Raw genomic sequence first — 22,945 nt, 5'->3', positions numbered from 1 at the left:
AATAAGCACCATTTCAATAGCACCTACATTTCACTTTGAAGGACCTGACTCCATGAGGGCAGCTCCCTGGTTGTGAAGACACTCTATCCCGGAGGCTTTTTCAAGTCAATGCATTTTCCAGAAATAGTAAAAGATCTTTATATCTGGGACTGCAGTTAGTGGCCTGAAGCAAGGCAGGTAGGCAGTTTCTAGCCTCATGTGCCTTGCTGTTTATAGCTTAATTGTCTTACAGGTCTTAAAAGAAGCTGCAACCAACCATGTTGTTCTGAGTGTCTCAGGCTACAATTTGAAACAAGGACATAACCTTTGTGACCCATGCTGTGTGCAAACACTCTTCCTCCCGCCCCCATAATTCTGTTCTTTTTGAACAGTTTTAAAAGTCAACTGAGGAAACAGCCAGACTAGACAAACCTGGGAAGCGTTTACTTCCTGTACTCTAATATGTAAGGCTACTTTTTTTGAGGCAACACTGTTCATATTAATTGTCAATTTCCTTACTTATATGCTCACAGCTCTGATGTCTCAAACCCCAAGGTCGGGCGTTTTATTCCAACAGGGTTTGGATAACAGCCTATATGGCTTGTCCAAAAGAAAACACACAAGAACACATAATAATGAACTACTCCCATTATCACCTTAGGATAGTCTGTGATGAGACAGCGAAGCATAGCAGTATACATTAGGAAGGTAACAATGAGTATGAGGAGAGTGTTGCCACACAAGGTTGTCATGACCTAGCCAGGAGAGTTAGTACTTAAGATCATTTTTGCTCTTCTGCTTTCCACATGGATAAATCAGGTCTGTCATCATCAGTGTTGAAAAGCACAATACAGATTTCCTTCTAGGAAAAAAAAAAGCAGCGCCTTTCTGCTGGAAGGGATTAGGCTGGGCACTACTGACACAAGTTAAGGATTTTGTGTCTTCTTTCCTCCTGCAGAGATCTCAGCTCAGTAAAAAGCTGAATTTGGCTTTCAGCAGCACGACAACATAGATACAGATAATGACTTCACAGCTGTCACCTACGCTACTTCGTTTTTTGAAAGATCATCTCACTATTGCAAAGATTTCATGCCACATTTCTGCACAGTTAAGAAGTGGTACCATTTCCATGATGTAATATTTTCCGTGTCACTGAAATTCTGAGCAGACATACAATATTATTTCAAAGGCGGGAGAAAATAAAGCTTAGATTGCCTCTGTCATCTTAGTGGACACACAAGAACTGAGAAGAAGCTGTAGCAGTTTTGTTCCACAGCCTTTTTGAAAGGGAACAGTTTCACATTCTACTGGCTTCATTTCCAAAGCTTTATTCCCATAAGCAGCCTTTTTATAGGTTCATTTTCCTATTAGTTTGGAAATGCAGACTGCCCAATGCCATGAAAACAAGTGTCATTCATTCATTCATTCATTCATTCATTCACTGTTGTTTCTGTTACCTTAAAATATTGAATGGATCTTTTTTGTTCCATATTTTCATTCGTTTCAGTGGAATAAGGAAATAAGGAAATATTCTGGAAACGAATATTAGGTCCAGAGAAAATAATGCCCAATATTACTGGATACACCACACCTGGTCCGTTAGTTACATGTCTATAACATCTTATTCCGAGAGAGAACAGTTTATAGAATAAACATCCTTATGGAATAAAATACCCTTACCTGTGGTCAAGATGGCTGAAGTCTTGCAAATTCAACTCCCTGGTATCTTGAGTCAGATAAATTGTATCTACATCCTATTTGGAAAAAGGAAAGCAGAGCGTCAGTCATAGGAAAGCCGTGTCATTTGATATTACAAGGTGAAATGGTGGGGAATGGGTCTAATAAGGGATTTTGGCCTGTCAGTCATTGTACATCCCTCCTTCTTGCCCAACATTTTAATTGTCGTTTTGCTATGTGTATCTCTGGTTTCAATAATGTATTTTGTTGGTTTTAATGGGTTTTAAGATGTGGTTTTATTACATATGTTTTTAATTTGTTAGCCCCCTTGGTGGGCAGAAAAGCAGGGTATAAACTTTTTTAAATAAATAAATAAATAAATAAATAAATAAATAAATACAACTCACTGAAAATGAACATCAATAAGAGTTTGATACTTACCCACTGAACTTCTTCCCTATATGGAAACCCCAGCCAGTCACAAACACAAGCGTACATTTGAGAAAACCCTCCTAGAGACAAAAAAAGGCAACACAAACCATTTATTCTATAGGGAAGATGTGTTTAAAGCTGATGCATGTATCTTAAAAGATACATTTTCCTTTCCATTTTCCTTTCTCTTGCTATGCTGTTGATACAGAATGAAATGGACTGAGCCTTGACCACGTTGCCTGTAATACACAGCAGAGCACAACGAAGCATAAAAATATACCTTCCCATCCCAGTTACAACAGTGATCCACGCAAACTACACCTTATAGCTAATTATATCTTTACCAAAATGCCAAGCCTCTGTCTGAAATAGAATTGAGCTTCTCAGTACAGGAAATGACAGAAATTGTATGGTTCAGTTTGAAAAGGCATATACTTACCACATGGGCCTAGTTCTGCCACGCTTTGGCTATCCCAAAGTGTCTGTAGGTTAACCAATCTTTCTGGGGGCTCCATAACTATTTTTTTCATTATTCTCCTGTATGCAAGAGCAAAATTCACATATGTATAAAAAATGTATAGTTTATTGTTTCATAACTCTCTCTCTCTCTCTCTCTCTCTCTCTCTCTCTCTCTCTCTCTCTCTCTCTCTCTCTCTCTCTCTATATATATATATATAAAAATGGACTTCCAACTGGAGACATGGCACATTACAGAAATCTGAACATAAATTGACCTCATCTAGAAGATGATTTCAGTATCTCTTTTGCTGGATTTCTTACATGGGCTCATGGAAACACAAAACTTAAAGTAGTGATTTCTTGAGGGAAAGTGTATGCTAAGTCTAAGGGCTAGCTTGAACATTCAAGTTTTTGTCCAAGTGATATGCCCCATGCGCCCCCAGTACAGATGGGCACAAAATGAACCATGGAACAAAATTCCAGACGAAATGGCTGGTTCGTAGTCAAAGAAACACGTGTTCAGTAGGGCCGTGTTTTTATGAAACAAACAACTTATTCCTACTGTTCCGTTGCCAGTTCGGGAAGCCAGACACTTTGGCGCCATTCCATCGCCCAGGCAACAGTGGCAGTCTTTTGGTTGCTCCCAATCTGAGGCCTGTCCCTGCCAACTAGAGAGCTCCCATTCTGCCCCATCCAGCCAGGAAAAGGGCCAGCCTCTCAAAGTAGCTGCCAGCAGATGCTCCAGTTTTAACTACTGTGAAGAGAAAATGACAGGAAAGTGGGGTCCCCCCGCAGATCATGCCTTTCCCGGGTTTCAATCTCTCTGAAACTTGGGGGGGGGTCTTTATAGGACAGTGAGAACTAGCTCCTCTGCAAATTTGGTGGGTATTGGACATTGGGAAGGTCAGTTTGTAGCCCCTCAAAGTAGCTGCCAGCAGACACTCCAGTTTTTGCTACTGTGAAGAGAAAATGACAGGAAAGGGGGGGTCCCACAGATCATGTCTTTCCTGGGGTTCAATATCTCTGAAACTTGGGGGTCTTTAGAGCACAGTGAGGACTAGCTTCCCTGCAAATTTGGTGGGTATTGGACACTGGGAAGGTCAGTTTGTAGCCCCTCAAAGTAGCTGCCAGCAGACACTCCAGTTTTTGCTACTATGAAGAGAAAATGACAGGAAAGGGGGGGGGTGTCCCATGGATCATGTCTTTCCTGGGGTTCAATCTCTCTGAAACTTGGTGTGGGGGGGTCTTTAGAGGACAATGAGGGCTAGCTCCCCTGCAAATTTGGTGGGTATTGGAGATTGGAAAGGTCTTGTTTAGTTTGGCTGTGAGTGTGAAGGGGCCCGTTCTGGGCTCCCTCGAACCGTGAACCGGTTCGCGAACCGGCTCAAGTTTGGCAAAGTTCAAGGTTCGTGTTCTGTGAAACTGAATGAACTACAAACCATGCAGTTCATTTCCCCCCCAGTTTGTGCCCATGTCTAGTCCCCAGGAATGCACGCATATCAACAAGTTTACTTTTGGAATTATTTCAACTTGGAAATTGAAATAAAATATATATTGAAGAGATTAAAAAACAAGTTTACTGAATGGACCAGATGATTACTAATATAGTCACCTCTACAAATGCAACAATTGAAAAAAAAAGAATCACAAGAAATGTTTAGTGATTGCCTTACGTACATATAATATTACATATTATGTACATATAATATTCACCTATTTGCATGTATATGGTAGAACCTGCCTGTAGGAAATGTGTGTTGTATGACTTTTCCTAAGTATTTCACAATTACTTTGCCACAGTGTTATTACAGACAATACCTGACTATTGTTCTTGAGCGGACAGAGAATATGCTGCTAGAAGTTGGCTGCAAGGTTGCAGCCAGGGTGAGGCTGGGGCAGAAGTGAAGAGACAAGCTGGGGGCACATGTAGGGGCGCAGGTGTGGATGAGCTCCTCCCCTGCAGCCTCCATGGTCGATGCCATTGAAAGGGCAACAGTAGAGGCAATGAGACGCTTCTTTCAGAACAATAGACTAATTTGCTGAATATCTGAAGATTAATCAGAACCCTGATTAGGTTCTGCTCCCAAGTTTCAGATTTATGGTGATGGCATAATTGCTGTGAATCAAGCCAAGGACCACTGGGCCCCAGTGCGGCATGTAATGGAATCCACCTGTTTCCATTGCTTTGATAAAGCAGACAAATATTCTCCTTTCTTTTTACACAAGTAAGGGAGAGGTATTAGAATACCAGAGTCAACACACAAACAGTCTTGCTGGACGAATATTCAACCAGTGCTACAGCGATCCCAGTAACGAGTACCTACACTGGAGACAGACCAGGAAATATCCTCCTAAGGCATGTTCCAATGTGTGCCAACACTTCATGGATATCTTCAGATGAGGCCAATTTCATAGAAATGTTGCATTTTTCAGTTTCTACAATTAGCTGTATATAAAAAAAGTGAGACAACAATTAGGTATCACACTTAAACTCTTTAAACTTTCTTTTGTTTCTGGGACTTTTGGCCCCATATTGCACTGATTTCTTTAGTGTGAGCCCTGGCCCTGGCCATGCCTTTTGCCTTCCCTAGTATCCTGATTGGTTGAACAGCAACCAATCCAGTTTTTTTCCTGATTTTTAATATTTTTTAAAAAAAACAGCAGGGTTGGTGTCTTAAAAAAACACCCTTGCAACTGACAGGGGGAAAAACTCCAATATGGCTAACACAAAAACTGAGTCCTGAATCTCACTTAATATTTAAAATCTCCCTGTGTGCTTCCTGTAATTTTAGTCCATTCCTTTTTGGGGTTTTTCTTTTTTATGGCAAGATTGGTGCCTTAAAAAAAGCACCAACCCCCCCCCCCCCTTGCAAGTTTCCTCAGCTGATCAACTGACATATTTCCCAGACAACCTGCAGCTGAAACAGCATTTTTCTAGTGCAGAAAAAATAACCAAACTTCTGTTGACTCCCTCAAGTGCAGAATTACAGAGGCCCAAAGTGCATCCAATCCTCACAGATAGAATATCTGTGCATGCAGAAACCACTTCAGTAAACCATATAAAGAACATCTAGCAATGCTGCCTAAAGAAATAATCCAGATAATAATCCACTTTCCAATATCACAAGAAATTAAGTTTGCTCATCATGCCCTAAAGCCCCATTATATCACAGTGTATATCTCATCAATATATATACTTTGATCATGGCTATTTATTTAGTTTATAAGGGACCCATGCATTTCTTCCCAAATGAGAGGACTGCACAGAAAACATGGAGAAGGCAATCGAAATGTGGAGGGGGCAATTTACACAGTCTCTCACTTTCTTGGGAGCTAAAGATGTATAGAGATTACTAGACCTGGCATTCTCCCAAGTCAAAGATGAAATTAGACATACTGTATTGTTGTGCACATTCTCTTACTAAAGCACTGTATATCTCTGTTTGCAGAAAACAGAAGGAGAAGGGGAGATACTAAACTGGAGTACGAACCTGAGCAGCTTCCTCGTTCAGTTAGAGAAAGGTGCAAAGAATTCTTCTCTCCCCTTCAGCTGCTTCCACCTCTACATTTATAATAACAATACACCAAAAGTGGACATACTTTGAACAGCACTGCTAATACCAGTAAAGGTCCACTAGTGTTATAGGTTTTTTTGGTATATATGAGTCATAAAAAAGAAGAGCAGCCATGCAGCACAGAATTCAAATTACACAGCTTGACTTTATGACCCTGTAGAAGTTAGGGTTACCAGGGACCTAGAGTCCCTCAACAGGGGATCCCCGGGTCCCTCAACACTCCCAGCAGGAGCCTGGGACCTGGTACTTACCCTGGCTTCCCTCTTCACCACGAATGCTCCCAGCTCACATAATGATGTCACTTCCAGGAGTGACAGCATCACGCAGGGTCAAAGGGCGCCCCCGGGTCAAAGGAGGCCCTTGTCCCAGCCGGTGCAAGCTGCTCTCGCTGCGACCACGGCCCGTTCTCATGCACAGGGGCTGCAGCAGCAAGAGTAGGCGGTAACGGCAGTGGCAAGAGCAGGCAGCGGCAGCAGAAAGGGTTGGGGGACACTGCTCTCACCGCCACCACCCACTCTCACCACCGCCACCTGTGGGCACAGGGGGGAAAGGGTGGGATTGGGGGATCCCCCGCCCTGGGCGGGGGAATGGCAACCCTACTAGAAGTATTAGCTAATTAACAACTTTTCCACTGGAGACACTTCACTGATGAATGCTGATAGCTAGATCTGTAAGACTGGAAACACTGGGCAAGTACCTTTGATTAAGAAAACCCTGAAGCTTTTCCTTAGCAATAAGCCTCAACTGATGCACATGAAGAGGCCAGCATATATTGATCATTTAATGGGTCACTTTTGAATCAGAGTTTGACTCTGCCTTGGTTTGCTGCTGCACCAGTCCAAGATCAACTGATATATAAAACTTTTGCTTCCAAAGAGGAGGTACCTCTTATGGCTTTCCTTTTCTCCTGATTAACATCATGGCCCAACTCTTAACACATGATGTTCTTCATAAAAGAATCCCTATGATAAAACGATATGCTTGGACGCTAAAGAAAAACTGGCAGATTTGGAAGGAAAAAATCTGCAAACAATGGACTACATTTCTGTCTCCTCCTTCTGACTCATTTGTACACTTTTTCATTTTGCATTAACGAAGAGTTTTAAGCATACCTTATTTGTACAAGGAAGAACAACGTTGCATTGTAATCACCCTTGATTTTATTTTATGAATGCAAACAATGTAACCTACGTATTTCTTCAGTATCTCTTCTATTTATATATTTAAATGAAGGTTGAACAAAAAAACCTTCCTAATTAAAATATTTCAAGTCTGTTAACTCAGACTACTGCAACATTAAATCCTTTAACAACTAAAATAGTCACCTGGCCTGGTTTATTGCTGGTGACTCCTTGGATTTCCAAGTAGCTGAAAGTAAGTTCTAGCTGTAATTCAAACAGAACAGAAAGTAAGTTTAATTTGTATCAAAATACTAATAGAGGAAAAAGCTAATGAAGCAAAGATTAAGCTACTATGTAAATGCACGCCCAACCAATTAATGGGAGTCCTTAGGCTTGAACTGAATGTTCCCCTTTCCTTACAGCTCAGGAATGGAAGACTTCTACATTTCTAACAATCCAGAGTTTGTTCTCTTGCTTGCAAACTAGGATTCCAGAACTTGAATCCTAGTTTGTAGGCAAGGAAACAAACCATAATCTGTAATTTCATTATATTCAGACAAAACTACAAACTGTGATTTGATGTGAATTGTGGCGTCTTCTATGAGCTGTATGTGAAGGGAGGACAGAAAAGTAAGAAGGAGAGCACAAGCCTGAGAACTTCCAAGCTTAAACCTCGTAACTGCAATGTATGGTTTGCTATTCCATCTTAACGCAGCCATGTTCTCCCCTTAGAGTCTACAGCCTCCTTTCCCAACACCAGTCACTCCTGTTTAGTCACCCTTCATGGAAGGTTGCTAACTCCAACTTCGGAAATCCTTAGATATTTGGGGGTGGTGCCTGGAATCAATGGAGTTTGGGAAGGGGAGGATGCTCAGTGAGGATGTTACGTCACAGAGTCCACCCTCTGAAGCTGCCATTTCTTCCAGGGTTCAGATTTATCTCCAGGAGAACTCCAGGACTACTATTACTAATCTCCAGGTGGGGCCTGGAGAACTCCCAGAGTTATAACTGATCTCCTGGTGACAGATCAATTCCCCTGGAGACACTGGCTGCTTCAGAGGGTGTACTCAATAGCATTGCTGAGGTCCCCCCCATCCTCAGGTTCTTCCCTCCACCTCCCATAATTCCTCTACCTGGAGTTGTCAACCTTTCCAGGATTCACGTAGAGGTTGGCAACCCTATTTCCATATACTGTATACATAAAACTGTATGCCACAAAGGCAGTTTTTAGTTCTTTTGTCAACATTCTAAACATTCTGTGTTACAAATCATGAAATGTAAATGGACACTCAAGATACACATCCTGGAAAACTACTTATATGCTATGTCCTTATTTTGCTTTGTCCCAAATACATTCTTGTCACTGAAAATGTGGCCTTTATTCAGTATTAAAACAATAAGCAAGACCCAACAGAAAATCTGAAAGTGTTTTTTCAAATAAAGTCTATTTCTCATTAAATTGGATACCGCTTTTATTCTGCAAGAAGGCACCACACTTGAAGCTGAAAATTGATAGTATATCATTTTGACGGGCTTTAATCCTGTGGGGTTCTTTTGTTGTTTTTAAACTTATTTATAGAAAAAAATAGTTAGGTTTCAATTATATGAAATTTAAAAACTTGACCAAATCTTTACATTCCCCAATGTGACACATTTATTGTAATTCTAGGTTTGGTAACACTGTTGCACTACAAATGCACTACAGATTCTATGTATGCTGTATATTATTGTAAAGGAGATGAAAAATTCATTGTCCCCCCAACCCTTTCCAATTTTTATTAGTGTTTCTGAATATGTTCTCAGAATATTTTTGCACAGAGACATCTGCCAACATCGTGTTAGCCATAGACTATATGGGATAAACTATTATCTCCAGATACAAATTCATCACTTGCGTTGGAAATACATCTTGTGTACGGAGAAGGCAGAAGACACAGAATACCTGCAGGGGGCAGCAAATCCGACAGATAGATAGCAAAATAAGATCCTTCTTACTGCCTCTCTCCCATCCTTCCTGCATGTCTCTAGATTGGTATTCTTAGGCTACTTCCTGCTTCTTCCCGAAAGTCCTTCTTTCCCAGTTTAGTAAGGTAATTAGTATCTATTCTTTTTCTCTGCTTTCTACCAAAGTTGTAGTTTCTGAATAAACTTTCTTCATTCACTCCTTAATCAGACTCCAGATCATTCCTAATATACACCAGATCCTACAATTTGTACACAGCACAGAAGTCTTTCCTCTGCTATTTCCTATTGTCAGGAGAATCAAAATATTCCATAGAACATGCTGTTAGATATCACAAGATGCGACTGCAGACTCCAGAGATACAGCAGATACTATTTCAATAGGAACAAATAATTTACAGTAAGCTACCTACCTGTTTTTAAGCTGCAAATATAATTAGGATCACCAAGGAATTCTGGAAAAACCTGTAACTTGATAGCAGTTTGGGGAACTGGCCAGGTAATATGCATCACAATATTGGGAATGGGGAGTGTACATCCCAATAAATTCTATAGGAAACCATGGATCAAAACATACTTTGGTGTCAGGCCTAAACATAGGCTACAGGCCAGCAAGGTGCAGATTGGATTCTCCTTACTATGGACAAGTCACCTTAGGAAGACAAGATGGAGAATTTCTCATCTACACTGAGAAATAGCAGGCCAAGATGAAATTAGCAGCAAGTGCATGGGGTGCCAAGCCTTAGTAAATCCTGACACAATACGAAATTCAATGTTTAGTAAACATTTCATTTCAAAGTTTGTTTTGGGTGGAATGATTCACTCAAAAAAACCACAGTGAACTACATTATTCAGTGGAATTCGCTTGGGCATATATGCCATCTCTTAAAATCTATTTGCGAGCTGGCAGCAACAATTTTTTTTTAAAAAAATACCAAAGTTGGCTGTGTCACTACTGAGGAAAACCTAGGAGTGATGTAGGGTAGCTCTAGAAATCAACAGAAACTCGAGTCTACGGTAAACTTAGAGCAACTCTATGTCACTTCCAGGTTTTCCACAGAAGTGACATAGAAACACATCTGATGCTATGATCCATATATCCCCACCCCTCCTGTTGGTTGCCCAGCGCAACCTGGTGAGCCTGAATGGTGGGTTTATATAAGCAAATACTGATGAGACAACAGTAAAGAAAACAGTCTGCCTTACTTTTGTAGGAATACGGGATGTTAACATAAAGGCTCGGCATGACGTTAGCACCTAAAAAACAAAAAGAAAATGGTGAAAGCAATGTTTACCTTAAACTAAACCACACCCAATCCTATGCTCTGAAGAATTTGCCTGTTTAATTCTCACAGCATAAGACCTACCTATATGCATCTAAAATAAAACTTTGCTAGAATTACACCATGACCTTATGCAAATGAACATGCAACTAACTAAGCCCCACTGAATTAAATGAGACTGATTCCTAGGTAAGTGTTCATGATTGAGTCTGCATTTGAGTTATATCCTTCCTTAACAATTGTTTCCGTTGTCTAAGCACTCAGTTGTTCCCTCTGAAACATTCTTGTGGCAAGTCGTATCAAAGAGTGTTCTGAGCTCCCTACACTAACAGTCTTTTTTTCTTTTGTTTAACTATCTGGTGTGATTTGGCAGCATCCATGTGCTCCTCACACCTCCCATCTAGCAAAAGTGACATCATCATATTGAGGATTTCCTCACCCCTGACAGGATTCACTGGCTGTCATTTGTTACAGGGCAGAGGGAAATATGAAAAGCAATGAGGTAACATTATGCCTTATCAGGCAGAAATACTGGAAAGTCTCAAGTTGGTGGCAGTTACATGTCCCCCATATCCAAATGAAAGGAAAACATCTTCCCCTTCACATTATACAGCTACAGCTACATATTTTTATTAACCTTCAAGGAGAATTAGGTCTTTATTTAAATGTAAGAAAATTAAAATTTTTACAAAATCTCCCAAGATTAGAAAATTGGAGGGGTGTGTTTGAAATATGCACAACTTTTTTATCAAACTTAAAACTTTTTATTGCTTTAACAACATAAGATGCAGCATACAGTATTTTAAACATAAAATGTACCCTAGTTTATACAATTGTACTATTTGGTCGCCTTAACTTTCTACAAGTAAAATTACAATAATATCCAATGCTACAGAAAAAGAGCTGCAAAATGCTGCATTATGCTAACTTAGGGCCAAACTAGATATGGTGCATGGCACATGTTCTTTAATGCGTTGGGTGATGCAGTTTTACCTGGGAACTGTAGTTTAAAAAGACAGAGCCCTCCACCGCCTGCTGGCTAATCAGCCCCACTCCACTGTCCAGTTCTGGCTGTTATTATTGCTGAGACATATTTTCTTTAGCAATCTCAATGGGGAGAGGAACAACAAGATCTCTCCCTGCAGCCACTCCGAGTGGAATTGCAAAGTTCCTCTCCCGCAGCTCAAGCAGCTCTGTCTTTTAAAACTACAGTTTCCAGTTAAAATTTGCATCACATGACACATTAAAAAACGCTTGCCAGGCAACACTTCTAGCTCTTCCCTTAGTGCATGTATCTTAGCTTTTTCCATCGAAGAGGTAAGAAAAACTAAACACTGAACATTCTTCAAACAAATTATTTGAACAGAAATCATATAATGCAGTGACAATGGGACTACTAGCACATCCAGATACTGAAATGAACTTTATACTACTGAAAATACTGAATATTTCAATAGCGTATTATTATCATACACATTATACAATATCAATTATGGATGAAAGCAGTCACATTTAAACAACAAAAATATCCTTAAAAATATGTTGTATCTGTCTATGGTAAAGCAGGAATTATTATTACCTAATGATGTAGATTGTCTTCATTTTGAGTAAAAAGCATGTTGTTCATTTCAAGAGAAAATAGTTCATCTGTGTTCTTTCCAGAATATCCCTAAATTTTCTGTTGGAAAGTGCACGGGGGTGGAGGGTGGGGAATGCACTTTCTGGTAGGGTTGCCAGGTCCTTTTAGTCTCCTGGTGGGGGACTGGGAACCTGGCATTTACCATCCGTGGCCATTGGCGTCTTGAGCGCATGCACTCCCAGTGTGCGTGATGATGTCACTTCTGGGAAGTGATGTCATCATGCAGAGTCAAAGGGCAGCCCGGTGTGTGCTCCTGCGCTCGCCGAAGGGCTGAATCCACCCCGCGAGCCTGATTTGGCCCGAAACAGGCCTGTTGCAGGGTGCAGGAGCACACCATGGTGGGGGGCCCCAGCAAGGTGCCCCCCCGCTGGTCAGGTAAGTGAGGTCGGGGGAGGAGGTGGAAACAGAGGATCCCCCACCCCAGTTGGGGGATTGGCAACCCTACTTTCTGGGCCTTCACAGGATTACAGTAAGATCAAAATTTCTAATATAAAAAGACTGTCAACAGCAATGTCTGAAATAAAAGAACCTCATTATGTTCTGTAGAACTATCATGATGAGAAAATGATGGTGCCTTGCGAAGAGTTCTAAGCTTCAGAATTAAAAACAGACCTTGCACCATTAGCAAGAGTCAGGAATATTTTAGGTGTTGGCAAGAGCTCAAATAAGACAAATGGGTTTTACCCACTATGCCTAGTAAGTCCCCTGCCTTGTCCCCTCAACTCATGCACAAGAAGCAGCTTAGATATAATCCAATTTCCAATTCTTCCAATGTACTGCTACAATAACTCCCACCAAAAAGCCACTCCCATGATACCAACTATTACTGTCACCAGGGCTTTGCAGAGATATACCTGCAAAGGAAACTGTGTATGCTTGCAAAGTGGCCTGGAGAAAAGTGCTCTATCCATTTCATAGAGCCTTAACAGTGTTGTATTTAACAGGTGATGTTATTTATCTCCATGCTATGATAAGTTCTGGCTTCCAATACCCACATATTGAGCCTCTGTTAAAGCGACAAAACATTTTTCTCCAGGCCAACTAGCTACCCTGCCCCCCACCTTCAACTCTGCAGCTGTGGATTAAAAGTTCATCACATCCATCCCTGCAGGCTGACTTCAAACGGGCCATTAACTTTGTTTTGGAAACCTTTTCCTTTAAGTGCTCCTTCCAATGTATTCACTAAAAACTTTGTTTTGTATTTCATTATTTGTTAGACTATTGTTGTTTTTAACATTTTGAAAACTGCGTGGGCAGGGAGGCGGTGGTGCTTCATGACTGATGTAAAAGCTGGCCAAATCTGGCTTTTCCCTTGAAGCAGAATTACAAGTTCTCCTGGAGTCTGATTTAGGTGTGAAGGTAGTATGCATATCAGAAAAGTAACAAGTGTGCTTCTACAGCAGGCTTACCATTGAAATTATGTACGTCTGGAATTACATACATCTAAAGCTGAGACAGATTCCAGTCTGTTACCTTGACATTTCCACTTTTCACCAGCAGTGGGAACCTGTTAACAGGCAATTCAAATGCATGGGGGAACAAGTCTGTAGAATACTACAAAGTGAATGGAAAAGAAGCATGCAGTTCATGCTATTATTTCTACTGCTTTTACTATTATGTTTAAAGTGGGATTTACAGATTTCATCATCTATTAAAAGGCTGTGTTAAATCATATACCTAATTTTTTAAAATTAACTTTAAATGGGAAGTATGTTCCTGCAGGGAAAGTACTGGAAAAACAGATTATAATAATAACTGCACTTATATACCGCTTTTCTAGACAGATTGGTGCTTCACTCAGAGCAGTGAACAAGTCAGTGTTACAATACAGCTGGGGAGCTGGGGCTGAGAGGAGTGGCTTACCCAAGGCTGAGCTCATGGCAGTAGTGGGATCTGAACCAGTAGAGTGCTGATTCACAGCCAAACCACTTATCCACTGTGCTAACTGTGCTAAGGCAGAATGATCTAACAAATATACTTGTCATCCATCATGGGATCTCGCCAGGATTATTCCATTGTCACAGAGTTGCATAAACTATTCAGACTGGAACTGTTCCCAGATGGCACGATTAACTTCAACTCACTTCTATTTCCATTGCCAGCGCAAGAGAAATACCTGTTTTATATTGACATGAAACTATGGGCATAATGCATTTATACTGGATTATCGTAAACCATTGTGAAGTCTTTGTAATAATCTATTTTTCTTTGCTCTTACATTTTTTTGATCACTTCACATCATTTACTCATGACAGCTTATAAATATCGAAGAATGTGTGCATGTGTGTAAAGTGTTGCCAAGTCACATTAGAGTGACTCATAAGAGATGAAAAGAGGTGGTTTGCCATTGCCTACCTCTGGAAAGTGACCTTGATCGGCCTTGGCGGTCTCTCAGCCAAGTACTAACAAGGGCTGACCTTGCTTTGATTCCAAGATCTGACAAGATTGAGCTAGCCTGGCCTATCCAGGTTATGGCAATCAACCATACCCTATAAAATAATCACATCTCTTGTAATTAGCTTTCTAGCATGTGATGGAGTTCAACAATGTTAAGATTTTGCAAATAGTCTATTTCCCCTTCAAAGTTAAAAAGCATGGCAAACAGCATTTGAAGCAGGCTAATCATAAAGTGCAAATTGCCCTGCGGATTGCTTGACTCACATACAACACAAGCTGATTTAGGACTCCATAGTAGTTTAAACCTAAGTTTAAAACAAGGGGTAGAAAGGCTGTTTCAAATTTGTGATTAACTCTCCTTAGCATTAATCGTAATTAAATTCAATGTCAATGTGAATGTTCATCATGGTGGGTAAAGATTAACAAACTCATGCACAAGGAGAGAAACAGCACATGATCCTGCTCCCAATCTGTCTTAATTGTGGCCAAGGTCCTGGGAATGCTACCTCTGTTTGGTTCCTTGATTTGTAGCATCAGATGCATCGAAGTCATCGACAGCTAATGGCCAGGAGCCTAATCAGAAGAAATCACTATCCTAACTCCCCCACACCCTTCCTGCCCCAACACTATTCCAGAAGCTCCTTACTCTATTGAGGTAAGATTTTCTCATTACATGAGACAACTACAGCAGACAACTGATCACCAAAGCAGTCCAGATTATTCTGAATTCTACTGCTTTCTCTGCACCAAGGGAAGAACTGTCAGTGGCTGTGAGTAGCTTCATATATAAGCAAGCATGTAACACTGCTGCTGCATTAACAAGCAGATCATGTGAATTCTGAAAGATGTATTTAATGTTTTTACACCTGAGACTGAATTGGGTCCAAAAGCAACAAAAATTATTTTACTGAATACAAGTATCATGACTAGTATTCTAAAAAGGATATACTATTTGATGGCATTTTAACTCTTACTAATTTTAAAGGTTTTTAATGGGTTTTTAAACCCATTCATGCAGGAATGTCCTTAGATGATCTCAAGAATATTTGGAAGGCTACTGGGAGATATCAGACAGCATATAACAGTGAGCTGTGAGCTGCATACACAATTGCATATTTTATTGATGCCAATGACAGAATGCAGCCTGGCTGCTTACATCGCAAAATAAAATTTCAAACTACCCTTGAGATACAACTGCAAAAATAGCCTTTTTTGAAAGTGAATAATAATATTTTTTAGAAGAGCCTATATAACACCTCAGCCTCTGAAAAGCTGCAGTGCTTTAGTTGCTCTAATATTAATCATTGCACATCTTTTTTTCTCCGCAAACCTTGTTTTTCCAACTTATTTTAAATGTAATGACATAAAACATCCTTAGGATGCCCGTATATGTGTTGGTGCATGCTTATCTCTACTTGCATGCTTTGTTTGTTTTTTGTTGTTGTTGTTGGTAGATATTATAATGAAGGGCCTCCCGAGTTTAAACCCCTAACCCCCCACCCCCCAGGACTTTACGCATTATTCTTATCTGCAACCTATATTGTAAGGTACTAAGCTGAACGACAACAGCCAACCAGTGGTAAACCTACTTTAATGTTATAAAATGTTCATAAATATTATAACAGTGAAGGAAACTAATTGTTCTGTGGGAAAAGGATGCATAAAGTCCAAGATAGCACTGACAGAAGCAAGCATGGAAAAGGCAAGTTGGTGAAAGTGAACTCAAATGTTACTGTTTACCAGGGCTTTTTTTCAGCTAGAACGCAGTGGAACGGAGTTCCGGAACCTCTTGAAAATGGTCACATGGCTGGTGGCTCCGCCCCTGGATCTCCAGACAGAGGAAAGTTTAGATTGCCCTCCTCTCTGCCGAGCGGTGTGGAGGGCAATCTAAACTCCCCTCTGTCTGGAGATCCAGCGGCGGAGCCACCAGCCATGTGACCATTTTCTCCGAGGGCAACCCACTGAGTTCCACCACCTCTTTTCCCAGAAAAAAGCTCTTCTGTTTACACTAGCAGCATAATTCTGCTCCTTTTGAGCATTTTCAGTTGTGCAAACATGGGTTATACAAATTTCAACTTCAACAACAATAGCAATCATCACCACCACTACAGCTGACAATGAAGGCTCCCTATTTTCCCCATCCCCTCACTAATAATATATAATACCAGACGAGGCATAAAACAGCACACCTTGCCATGATGTTGCAGAAAGAAGGAATTGACCTGGCTTGTATAACAGAGACATGGCTGAAAGAAAACAACGTGGCGCGTCTATCCCAACTAACTCTGCCTGGTTAGGCCATCCTCCATCAATCCCACACAGGTGGCCGGGAAGGAGAGTTTGCTGCTATCCTCCACGAAGCCTTTAACTTCCGTAGATTCCCAGTACAAACTATAGATGACTGCATGCTCCTTTTATTGGGTACTAAGGATAGATTAGGTATTCTGCTTGTTAACCTGTTGCCTAGTTCTGAGCTCTCTTTCTGAGACAGCAGAGATGCTCTATGATGTGGTGGATGACATATCTAGAGTGATTATTCTGTATGACTTCAACATTCATGCTGAATGCTCTTTGTTACGTCTGGTCCAGGATTTTATAGCTTCTTTGGCAGCCCTGGGCCACTCAAATAGTGACTGCCCCCCCCATGAAAGAAGCCACACTTTGGACTTAATCTTTTGTGTTCATGGATGATGGCAGAGCCTCTTATTTGACCAAAATCACCTTTCCCAGTCTTAGAAAGGCTTTAACTTCTCTGAGGTTTCAAACCATGCCTCAGCCATTCTAGATGGTCATTATACACAAATACTGACTGATGCCCAATTTTTGTATTTGTGGAGCTTCACTCCCCAAAGACTTTCCACACTATATTTTATTCTGCCCTTTGTATACAGAGCCCAGAAATACATTTCTTGGTGAAATCTTAAGTCATTGATTTTTCTCCTGTGGTGGAAAAACCAATTCTCCTTTTTTCTGATTTAGATCTATATGTCTCTTATAGAGTAGCGGAGTTCACCCTGGCAGCTAAGAAAATCCATGCTCAAGCTGTGCTTCATGGTTGAGACTCCACCTATGTATATCGAAGGCAGACATGGGCACAAATCAAAATACGAATCAAATTTCATGACAAATTGGGCCAATTTGTGTTTTGCCAAATGTGTTCCATGGGGTCACGGTTTTCATTACATTCATGAATTTTGGGGCCAATTTGTTCAATTCGTGAATGATTTGTGATGCCAGACAGGCTGGCGCCGATCTATTGATTCCCTAGGCAACACAGGCCTGGAATATCTGCAGACCTTTTGTTGCCATTGGAAACCTCAATCTTAGCCCACATAACCTTGATAGGCAGCTCTCCCTGCCAACTGGAGAGCTTCCATTCTGCCCTATACAGCAAGGAGCAGAGGAGTTACTCCCCTACGCAACTGAGGAAATGTGCCTTCTGTATCCAGGCGAACACCAATCTCATCCCTCCAAATCCTGTTAGGCTGGTCTGTCTGCCAACCAGAGATCTCCTGTTCTGCTCTATGTGAGCATTTCTTATATAAGGCACAGTATTCTGCATCATGTTTTTAAGTTCCAGTAGACAGAGGGAGAGGGAGGACCTGTTGCTGGGATCTGGAGTGAGAGAGTGGAATTGGGAGCTTTGGGCTGGATTTGCTGCTGCTTTAAGAGAGACTGAAAAGCCTCTTTCTTATTTTCAGCTCTTGGCCTTGCTGGGAAGGTCATTGGGTGAGGGTGCCTTCTTTCCTCCACCCCACCCAACCCCAGTCTCAGGGCATTGTCTGGCTCTGGGGCCTAGCTTGACTGAGGTCTACCTTTTTTAATTTTCTTTGCTTATATTCTTATTTAGAGCATTTGTTCTTGCTGGCTTGTTGGGTGAGGGTGGCCTGCTGAAGTCTCCCTGCGAGTTTGCCATCTCTGGGTATGAAGGGGTTCCTAACAAATCATGAAACTAACGAATTGTTTTGCAAAATGGGACAATTTTGTGAAAGTTCGTGATTCGTGGAATGTGACGAAACACAAAACACTTGTTTTGTTTTTTCCCATTTTGTGCCCATCTCTAATCGAAGGTGTTTTAATGAACTTTAATGTGTTTTTAACATATTTTTATTGTTTATTTTTCATGTTTTATTTATATGTTTTGTTTGCTTGGCTCCATGCAATAATACTGTTCTGAGTTCTGATATAAAACAAATTAGTGCACAGAGCAGTGAACAAAGTCAAAGTTATTATCTTCACAATACAGCTGGGGAGCTGGGGCTGAGAGGAGTGGCTTACCCAAGGCCACCTGGTGAGTTCATAACAGTAGTAAGATTTGAACCACAAAAATGCTGTATCACAACTCAGTTACTTAACCAGTATACAACATCAGTTCTGTATGGCTGGAAGAGAATGGTATCTCCTTACAGTGTCTCAAGTACATAGAAGTATCAGGGTGGTTTTTTTGTTTTGTTTTGGTACTGGCTAGACCAAGAGCACTCCTCAGACATCATACACTTAGAAACAACCATGGCAAAAGCAGCTAAAATATGAACCAAAAACACAATACCGCTTGTGGGTATATCTTTAACAGCACAAATGAGAATTTATGGCACAATCCAAAAGCACTAAAATCAATAGGAAATTGGAATTGGACTTCAATGTGCACTACATTTTCCATTTTATGAGCTACCCTACCCTATTGTAGATCAGTTCCTTACATTTATTTGTTTTATATTTACTCCTACTTTTCAATGTTCTGATAGCGGTGTACTACAAAATAACAATATGCAGTGGAAACAGTGGCAACAATTGTTTCTAATGAAGCAATTCATAGAGCTTCAACTGCAGGAGTAACAAATAAATTGCGTTATGTAAATTTGCAAGTCACAATAAAATTAAACACATAATTCTTTTAACAGTTTCATCCCTGTTGTGAGAGAGAGCCTGAAAATGGTTTTCACTAAAATCAATACATTTTATTACTTCAGTATAACAAAAGACATTAAAGTAGAAAGCCATAACAAAGAGATAATACGTTTATTTAAGTTTATTTATCCCTTTTGAAAATGTTAATGCTATAAAGCTCTAAAGGTTGGACCACACATTCCTCCAAAGTACTACAGCAACATGATACAGCTCTCTTACCTACTCTGATTTACTGCCCCCCTTACCTACTGATTTACTGCCCCCCTTTTCCCTGCACAGAACTACATTCTTCCTTAACCTTAAATGGTTTCCTAAGCACAAATGATTCAGTCTCTCTCTACACGAGATACCTTGGTACATGTTTGTCAAGTACAGGGAGATGCAATTTTAGCCAGGAAGTGTAGTTTAAAAAGACAGAGCCCTTGGAGATCAGTCCTCAGAGGGTTTGTTAATTTCATCTTTGCCTCTCAGAAGGCTCTGTCAATTTCACCTCTCCAGTCTAAAACAGTGTGGGATCTCAACCAGAGGGCAGTGAGGAATGGAAAGGGGCTGGAGCTGCCTTCCAGAGCCAGGCTTGGACCTGGAAATGATATGATGGGCCGAAGTTTCCATTCTGGCATTTCACAACTCCTTCACATAGCTCCAGTGTATAGCAAAGCCTTTGCCCTGCCATTGGCTCTGTCTTTTAAAACTACCCTTCCCGGCTAACATTGCATCTCCCGACACTTGTTCTTCATGTGTCAGATGTCTTGTGTAGACAGACTCTCAGTTAAAGATTACTTGAAGAGTTTGCTATGTTTTTGAATAGCCATAAGGATGTTCATTATTCCTAACCAGCATGCAATTTACTGGTCTGCAATTTTGTCCCATGCTATAAGAAAGGGAGGCCACCTGTTCACACACCAGTTCCAAATCAAGCAGGAAAGTCCTTTCCAATGGCAAAGGCCTGTCCAGAATTAGTCTTGGTGGTTTACATTTATTTCTTCATGTTTTGCTTTAGATTAGCTATTTTAATCGGGAAAATTCCAGTTAGAGAGCATTGCAGTCTGAGCTCCATGGGATATGTTCATATGAATTATGTTGATTATTCAGTGAAGGGGATGGTGGGTGGATGACCTGTTATTCAGCAGGGTACGTTGGACCAAGTGGCCTTCCCAAGCTTGTGATCCTCTGAACTATTACTTCACAATACATTTGTCCTAATTTTATATACAACAAACTTGACCATTGGGTCATCTAGCATAGTACTTGTGGAAACTTTCCAGGGTCTCACACTTAAGAAACTATTCTCAGTCCTGCTTTATTTGATCTTTCAACTGGAAATGTCAGAGGATGAAACTGGATAATTTGTGCATAAAAAAGATGTTTTCTATCAATGAGTTATGGTCACTGTAGAAACCACAAAATACAAAACCAAAATAATACACGCAGCCGGGGGGGGGGGGGGGAAGGATGGGGAAAATGCAATGGGGTGGAAAATGATAATGATTTGTATGTTTATATTTATAAACCCATCCAATAATTTTTAAAAAAACAAAAACAAAATAATACACGCAGCTGGTTTGCTTTCCTTCCCCATCTGATTTTGGTACTCTTCTTCCTTTCTTTATATACCTATGTGACACACAGCCCACTGGTTTTCAGTGCTTATTCCAACACCTATAGAAAAAAGTGAGATAGTTCTAACAGCTAGCTCAGTGTTAACACTATTTCTTAAAGCTTAATTCTAGGAAACAAGACAACTGACATACAATTCTTTAAAAAATACATGCCATCATGTATGTTATGCTGCTCATGTTCTGACTTTATTTTTTTATTTTTTAAAAAAAATTAAGATTTTTATTAAATTGAAATAAAATACACAATCAATAAACATTCAAGTTGAAGAAATAGCATAAACTATATACATAAACTCTGCTATCTCAATTTTTATAGCCATAGCAAATACATATGATTGATATAAGCGACAATTATGCAGGAGTAACTATGACTCTCTTAACATCTATCGCTCTGGTTACTGGGGGGTAGCCTTTAGTAGATCACCGCCTCCTCGTGGCCCCGCTGGTAACACTCATCAGTTGAGAGCTGGTGAGTGGCTAAGTGTGATCTGGCTGCCCTCCACCCCCCCGACGTGACGCCAAACCGTCAAATGGAGAGCTCGCTCCCGGAGACGTCTGGGGGATGCTCCGAACCTGTGTGAAGGCTCTCTGCTCAGTTATTATGTCCCAAGCGATGCCCCCAGTAACACCGGAAACGCGTGCGTCGGGGCGAGGGGGCCACTCCTTGGGCTTACCCTGCTGGCAAGACCGGATCCAGGCGCCGGAGCCCGGATCGGATTGGACCAACCATGGACGTGACACGCTGGCGCGGCTCTGCCCCGGCGCTCCACCGGATTGTTACGTATGATGCCAAGAGAGAGGAGCCCTCAAGCTGATTTTGACCAGGATGGTGGCACAATCTACCTCGGTGAGATTGTGCCGGTTTGGATTGTTGTTGGTGTGGAAGGCCGAAGGTTGCTTGCACATAGTAGTGGGAGAACTGTGTAGCAGCTTCCGAAGCGCACCGAAGGCGGTGAACCGAATTGCTGGGTGAGAGCCATCGTTCGGGGAACGCATCAGTGGGAGTGATGTAAGCCTGAAGTGCTGAAAGGTGTGCCATGCACAAGACCTAGGTGGAGCGTGAGGAGGTTGCCATCTGTTCGCCTAGGGAGTCTTTGTTGGTGGAAGGATTGTTTCTGCACCTGCAGTAGCTACTGGAGGAGGAGAATGAATGACTTGGACTGGTCTCGAGATCCACCCTGTTGGGTGTGCCTTACCGGATATAGAGCGTCCATTTTCACGTCGGCTTTTAACTGTTGTTTGTTTGTTTTTTTTCCTTGGTTCTCTCCTTTCCCTACCCAACCGCACATTTGTTCCCTGGTTGTGGTATTCACCTGTAAAAATATTTTCACTGGGTTGCACCCAACAGAGGGATCTCGTAATGATTACCTCCTTGGTCCGGTTGCTAAGTCATCTGGCCCGGCCAAGAGTCATGTCGCTGTCACCTTGAGACGACTTGATGGACGAGCCATCGGGGATTAGTCACCCCCACTTAACTCGAAAGAGAGAGCTTCGGCTCTAGTATAAATTAGTCTCTGATCAAGCCAATAGATTTGTGTATTTAAGTGGACACACACAAACACACACACACAAGAAAAAGTCTGGCAACAGATTTTACTTCTCAGTGTCCCCCCTCTATCCCACATTCCCTATTTTCCAGATTGATCGGATTGTCAGATTCAATAACTTACATACTACACTAGCTTATGAAAGACAGACTTGCTAGGTTTTAAATACTATGTAGGAATTATATAGTAAATATAAAAAGGTTGCTTTGTGCGTGGGAGCAGAAGATTTAGGGGAAACTAAATGATTTACTATGGTAGAATTTCATAAAGTAATTATTTTAAGATACTTATTTTCTATCACTATCAATAATTAAATCTGTTTTAAAGCCCCACTCCCTTCCAAAAGA

At 41.0% G+C, this 22,945-nt stretch overlaps 1 protein-coding gene across 1 annotated transcript in view; it reads right to left on the bottom strand.

Moving 5' to 3' along the window:
- The window catches only part of CARMIL1 (capping protein regulator and myosin 1 linker 1), a 176,770-nt gene that overhangs the window by 80,927 nt on the left and 72,898 nt on the right, over positions 1–22,945 (bottom strand). The window contains exons 3-8 of the mRNA XM_054985287.1: positions 10,412–10,462; positions 7,448–7,507; positions 4,872–4,993; positions 2,528–2,625; positions 2,098–2,168; positions 1,660–1,733 (exon numbers count right to left, since the gene is read on the bottom strand). Coding sequence (XP_054841262.1) covers positions 1,660–1,733; positions 2,098–2,168; positions 2,528–2,625; positions 4,872–4,993; positions 7,448–7,507; positions 10,412–10,462 — 476 coding nt within the window. The remainder of the gene's footprint in view (positions 1–1,659; positions 1,734–2,097; positions 2,169–2,527; positions 2,626–4,871; positions 4,994–7,447; positions 7,508–10,411; positions 10,463–22,945) is intronic.

Source organism: Eublepharis macularius, chromosome 7, assembly GCF_028583425.1.
Source record: "Eublepharis macularius isolate TG4126 chromosome 7, MPM_Emac_v1.0, whole genome shotgun sequence".
Classification (NCBI taxonomy): Eukaryota; Metazoa; Chordata; class Lepidosauria; order Squamata; family Eublepharidae; genus Eublepharis; species Eublepharis macularius.
The sequence above is the reverse complement of the archived record's forward strand: the minus strand, read 5'-3'. Positions and strand labels throughout refer to the sequence as shown.